The following is a 6,628-nucleotide window of genomic DNA, read 5'->3' as shown; positions in this document are numbered from 1 at the left end:
GGCCTAGAGAGGGAGGAGGAGGAGAAGAGCGCCGGGCCCGCAGCTGGGGCTGGGGGCTGGAAATCGGCCCTCCAGTGGTTCAGCACTGCCCCGCTAGTCGTGGTCGCCTCGGCCCGGGGAGGGGGCTGCTCGCCTCCTCCTCCTCCTCGTCCTCGTCCTCGTCCTCCCCCTCCCGCCAGGCTCCAGCCTCCTCTTTCCCCTCCTCCCCTTCCCCGGCTGCACAAAGAGCGAGCTCAGACACGCAGCCCCCTCCCCTCCTCCTCTCCCTCCAAATCCCGGGGGTCTCGGGGTAGGCTCCGCGGTAGCCGCCGCCGCCGCCGCCGGCGGCTGGGAGGCGGGGGAAGCCCCAGACGGGCCGGCCACTCCTCCCAGCCAGTCCTGGGGGCCGGGGCCAGCGAGCCGCCCCGCCCCCCGTCCCCTCCCCTCCCCCGCCCCGCCCCGCCCCGCGAGCTCTCCCGGGAGGGGTCGGGGGCGCGGCGGCCGGCCAGCCCTCCCCCTGCTTCCCTCCCTCCGCCCTCCCCTTCACCAACCCCAGCGGCTCGGCTGCCCCCGCCGCCACCTCTGCCGATCCTCGGCTGCGGGCGGGCGAGCGGCCGGTGCGGGCCGGGCCGGGGCGGGGCGCGTGGGCTCCGCCAGATGTGCAGCAGCTGCAGCAGCGGCGGCCTCTGCCTCAGCACCCTCCGCAGCCGCCGCAGCCGTCAGTGACCGGGCACGGGCCGGGGGCGCTGGAAGGAGCCGCGCCGGGCAAGACCAACGCCGACCGGCCGGGGAGTCCCCGGGACCCTCCTGCCCAGCCCAGCCCAGCCCACGCCGCCGGCTCCGGCAGATGGAGGGGGCTGCGCCTCCGCAGCTGGCCGGCCCCCTTCTGGCCCCGGGCTGCGGCGCCTCGGACCCGGGGTCCGGGGCTGCAGCGGCCGCGGCGGCCCCGGGGACCTCAGCCCCGGCGGGCGCGGTGGCCGGCTCGGGCACCCTGGCGTCCGGGGCGGCCCCGGAGCTGAGGAAGCAGCAGCAGCAGCAGCAGCAGCAGCACGGCGTGAAACGGCACCATCACAAGCACAACCTCAAGCACCGCTACGAGCTGCAGGAGACCCTGGGCAAGGGGACCTACGGCAAAGTCAAACGAGCTACGGAGAGGTTCTCTGGCAGAGTGGTAAGGGCACCCCCTCTTTGCCTCCGCTGCTTGAAAGGGCTGGGGACCGAGGTGGCGGGGTGGCGAGGAGGGGGGAGACTCAGTCCTTAGGAACTTCTCCTGGAGCCCCTTCCCCAACCTTCCCCCCCCCCACGGACGGGTTCCATCCCTAAACACTTGTTACATCTTGTCTGCACATACTTCGGTGGGTAGGGGGCGCGGGCATTGACCCCCAGCTGCAAAGTGGCATTTTTGATTGGACCACACTTAGCCATGGGGCTCGTGCATCTGGATTGTCCCTCACGCGCACCCATTCCGAGCCATCCGCGGGGATACCTTAATGCCTCTTCTGCAGACTCCCAGCTGGCCCCCTCTCCATCTCCCCGAGCTCCGGCAGCAGGAGGCACGCGAGCACACGCGGACCGGCTGTTCCTGCAGCCACCCATACGCCGTGTGTGCACGCAGCCACTTGGGCCCGGGGCTTCCTTGGTCCTGAGTGGCCGGTGGCAGGCTTTCTGTCTGGCTGCTGGAAATGGGTATTAGTCTCAGCCAGGCACGCAGGGGCTGAGGAGGACCTTGCGTGGAAGGGGGGCTTGCTGGGAGGGTCGGTGGGTGCGTGGTTTTCTCACTCAGGTTTTCTGCATCTGCTGTCTTCCAGCTCTTGCCTTTGAAACCGGCTCACTCCTTGCCCAGGGTGATCTGGCCCAGACTGACCAGTCAGATTGATTGCTTCTTAGATTAAGAGTGGTCAAAAGCTTTGCTATCTCCGGGGGCTTTCCAGAGATCTGCTCACCTCCCCTGTCTCCCGTGCTGTCATTTTAATGCTGGCTTCTGCCAGCTTCGCCTTGAGCTGTACAGCTCTTGGTTTCTGTGGAAAGTGACAGGCAGCTTGCTGCAGGGAAATGTTTATGTGGCAGAAAAGTCCCCGAATCTTTAAGGCAGATTAAAGACATTTTCATAGTTTGCAGACCAGAGCCAGAAATTAGTTAGGAACGCGTTTAAGGAGTGACCCGGTGCTTGGGGAGGTTTAAATTTATTTTTGTTGTTGTATGTGTGTGTGTGTGGGGGGGGGGGGTGCGGGTGATGGTGTGCTAAAAAAAAGTTCTAATCTCTGCATTGACTACAGGAAAACAGGAAAAATAAATTGTTCAATGAAGTGAGATTGTTGATTTTTTTTTTTCCCTGAGTCTGCACACCCACAGTAATATGGAAAAAATGAGGTAACCATCTGGATAGTAGTACAAGACAAAAATGCCTTTTAAGTATCTGGTATTTCAGGTAAAAGATTCTTTTTTTTAGACTGAAATATTTGGGCAAATCCCTTCTATCTCACTATGCTTTGGTTCTCCTATCCTGAGTGGTGGGGGGAGGGGGGAAGCTAGCTGGTCTCAGGGGTCCCTTAAGGTGGGATGGTGAGCTTTGCTTACTTTTTGGGAAGAAGTTGCCATACAGCTAGAGTGTCAGGCAGCAGCTTAGGACACTTGGACTGAACTGTGCCATGCTAGTGCTGGAGAGGGGAAGGGGATCTTTGCAAGATCCATCTTGGACTTTAAGAGGGAATGCAGACTTGAGAAACATGAATTAGTTTCTTGGAGTGCACATGATCTTTCAGACAAGCAAAAAGCCTGGCTCTTCCCCCCTCCTCCAGCTGCAGGAGATGCTGAAAAAAATTGGACAGAATCTGAGTTTTAGCTGGCAAAGTGGGCAGGAAAGGTAGTTAGATTTGGCTGGGGTTGGAGATCTGCCCTTGGGGATGGGAAATGGCCTAATGGGTGGGTGGGCACTCCGGTGCTTTAGACCATCAGCTTTCCACTCTAGGGCTTTTTTTTTTTTTTTTTTGTCCATAGTTGAAGGTTAATTGTAATTCTCCTCCTGGCCAATTTTTTTTCCTACTGGGGGAGGGTAAGATTGGAAAGGGTCTTTATGGACTGACTTGACTGCAGGCTTTCTGTCTTTAGAGAGAAACACAGCCTATTCACACTTTAGCCACCAGGGGGTGCACTGAGAACGCTCTCGGCCGCTCAGGTACCAGGGGAGCCAAGGTCACTCTGCTGCCCACGTTGGGTATCCGGGGGTTACTGCAGCTGCTTTTCTTGCCCAATAGATAATAATCACCCCGATTTATTAAATGCACTTGTAAAGTGCTTTAACTGTGCAGACATTTCTGTAGTGCATTGTTTTGCAAATCCTTGTAAATGTATTTAAATATCATTTGAGCCTCTGAAAGGGCATGGAAGGGAGGTTCTATTATTATCCCCATTTTACAGATGGGGAAACCAAAGCATGTAGAGATAATGTGACTTGCCCAGGGTCACATCAGCTAGTTAGTGTCTGAGGCAGGATTTGAACCCAGATCCTCTGACTGCCAAATCAGTGCTTTCTCTCTCCTCCCCATTGTACTTTGCTGAATTCTGTCCTGACTCTGGTAGCTAAAGAGTTCTGGATTTGTGGTCAGGAAGACTTGGGTTGGAATCCTTCTATGCATAATGGACTGTGTAACCATGGACAAAGCTTTGATCTACATCAGTGGAAGGGATTTTCACATTGAAAATTCTCTGATAAAATCACAAATCTGATCCTCCCCCTCCAGCAACAAAAACAATTTGTTTTTTGTGGTTTTTCCTTAGAATTACCTTATGAGGGGTAGGCAGTGGGATCTTGGTTATTCCTTGGAAATACATTATGAGGGGATGGATAGTATGATCTTTTGATTTCTAATAGCTGTGGTTTTATCTATGCATTCTTATAATCATTCCTTTATTTATATGTATATTCATTTATCTCTCTATCCTTTTATTCTTCCATTTATTTGTATACATTCATTCATCTATTCTTGATGAATATTCTTTTATTCATTCATTTGTTCACGCATTTATCTGTCTATCCCCAGGGGATGGGAACTCCAGTGGTCAATGCTGAACAGCCACTGTCTTACAACTTAGAATGATCCACCTCTGAAAAAGTTGCCCGGACTTGTCCAACCAGTCTATCTCTTAGGTAGAGCTCGAACCCAGGTCTCTCAACCATTCCTAAGCTTTTCTCTGTACAAAGTTCAGTATTATGATCCCCATTTCATGGATGATGAAACACTGAGAGGTTGTAGCTTGCCTAGAGTCCCCCAGCTGCCTAATAAGAGATGGAGTTTGAGTCCAGACCTCCTGCATTCAGTGAGCCTTCTCTCTAATATATCTAGCTGCCCCTGGTAATAGAGGCTGGCTGCCCCTGGAGAAGGAAGGCAGCCCTTCTAGACCGGGCTACATAAAGTCTTCCCTTTTGCTTGGCTAAGGTTACCTTGTTTAGTTGGGGAAGGCTTGTTTCTCCATGCAGTGAAAGCTAGAGCAAAATTAGCCAAGCCGTGTCCATTAATGGTATAAATATTGAATCAAGAAGCCAAGGGCCAAGCAGAAACATGGATTCTTTGTAGAATTGGGAGGAATTCCCAGAGTGGTGTATATTCTCTGAGCTGGTGGATTTCTGAATTTGGTCTCCTGGGTGTTGATTCACAGTCTCTTAAGAAGCCTCCAAGATGCCGTCCAGGAGTGTTTCCCCCTTCTGCCAGTCTTGGTCAGTCTAACATTGCCAAAGGGATGGTTAAGAAAAAAGGTTAAAAAGACCACACCCAGTCAGAAGAGACTCCGAAGGTTTCGTTCATTAAGGTTTATCAATCTAGTGATGGAAAGGGCCTCCAAAGCCATCTTGCCCCAACCCCTTGGGATCGAAGCGGCTACTTAATATAACCTCATCACTTCATAGGGGAGCCCCAGGGAAATTAAGTAACATGTTGCACATCATTGAGGAAGAAAGGAACTAGGATTTGAATCTGGGTCCTCTTTCTCCAGGAGATGGACTCTTCCCAATGTACTTTGGGTCTGATTAGCCTATCTAGTAAGGTTTTTATCAAAAACTAAAAAGAGCCCTGCCTTTATGTCCTGTCACTTACCAACTCCTTCCCCACTGCCTACCTTCTACAATCCAAGTCATTTAAACGTGCAATTTTTAAGCACCTACTATTTGCTATAATGCTTTGCCCATTATTGAAACATCAGCTATTATTAACCTTTAAATTACAATAGAAATATGAGCTATGATCAATGGCTTGCCTCCAAACTATCAGAATGAAACACAAAACAAGATGAAAAGTCCATTCAGAAAGAGTCTAAATTATCTTGTAATAGTAGTAATAGCTAACCATTGTAGAATGCATTAGGATTTGCAAAGTGCCAGGTACCGGGAGGATACAAAGGCAGAACCCAAAGAGCTTTCTGCCCTCAGTGAATTTTATTTTCCCTTTTCTAATTTTCTCTTTTTCTAATAACATGTTTTATTTTCTATCCTGGAGAGCCTTGGCTGAAGGAGAGCTGAATTTCATCTCTGCCTAATAATTGTGGACATCATGCAACTTCATAATGTCCCCAAGCAACTTTCTAAGTCCAGAAGATTCTTCTTTGCCTGCATCCCCATCCTACATTCTGAATTTGACATTGGTCAATGCTCCCGGGGCCATCCCAAAAATGGGAGTTCCTTTATTGGGCTTTTCCCTGAAGTTCCTGGGGGGACCAGGGGGACCTTGGGCATGGGAGAAGGGAAATGGATGTGGGGAACTTCCCACCTGAGGTTATTTGCATATTTTCTCATTTTTTTTTCTTTGTTTATTTCTATTTATTCTCATTTAGATTGTAAATCAGCCCATTGAGTAAGGTCTATATCTTCAAACTTCTGTGTCTTTCTCTGGAGTTTAGTACAGTGATATGTTAGTGCCTAAAAAACTTTTATTGTCTAGTATGAGAAGACTGTCAGGGCAGCTAGGTGGCACAGTGGATAGAGCACCAGCCTTGAATTCAGGGGGACCCGAGTTCAAATCTGGTTTCAGACACTTAACATTTCCTAGCTGTGTGACTCTGGGCAAGTCACTTAACCCCAGCCTCAGGAAAAAAAAAAGAGAAGAGTGTCAACAGATCCAAATCATCATCTGAATTTTGCCATTTATCAGCTGTGTGATCACAAGCCAGTTACATCTTTCTCTCTGCCTTGAAGTATTCTCATCTGTAAAATGGACTGGAAGGATTCCCTAAGCTTCCCCCCCCATCTTGATTTCTATGCAAAGTAGAAAATACTGGATACACTATCCTTCCCAACCTTAAATATATGTTGCTGGTGATAATTCTTTCCATTTATTTATGAATTAAATTCCATGTGTTATTCCATTTATTATGAATTTTTAAAAGGAAGGTAAAAAAATAGATAGCAGATTATAAACTAGGACAAGCCACTTAGGTGGATAACAGCTGTATGAGCCTGGAGTCAGCCTCAGATGTCAACTAACAGTATCACTCTGGGCAAGTAACTTTATTTCTGTCTCCTCAGTTTTCTATCCATAAAATAGTGATAATTATAGTACTCATCTCCCAGGATTATTATGAAGATTAAATAATATTTATCAAAGAATTTGCAAAATCTAATGTATTCTACAATGGTTAGCTATTACTATTAATAGAAGAT

At 49.9% G+C, this 6,628-nt stretch overlaps 1 protein-coding gene across 1 annotated transcript in view; it reads left to right on the top strand.

Annotated features, from left to right (window-relative positions):
* Positions 1 to 567: 567 nt before the first annotated feature.
* Positions 568 to 6,628, top strand: part of NUAK1 (NUAK family kinase 1) — a 79,886-nt gene continuing 73,825 nt past the window's right edge. Inside the window, exon 1 of the mRNA XM_074271475.1 lies at positions 568 to 1,150. Within this exon, the coding sequence (XP_074127576.1) occupies positions 827 to 1,150 (324 nt within the window). The 5' untranslated portion in view covers positions 568 to 826. The remainder of the gene's footprint in view (positions 1,151 to 6,628) is intronic.

This window comes from Sminthopsis crassicaudata, chromosome 5 (assembly GCF_048593235.1).
Source record: "Sminthopsis crassicaudata isolate SCR6 chromosome 5, ASM4859323v1, whole genome shotgun sequence".
In the NCBI taxonomy this organism is placed as follows: Eukaryota; Metazoa; Chordata; class Mammalia; order Dasyuromorphia; family Dasyuridae; genus Sminthopsis; species Sminthopsis crassicaudata.
The sequence above is the reverse complement of the archived record's forward strand: the minus strand, read 5'-3'. Positions and strand labels throughout refer to the sequence as shown.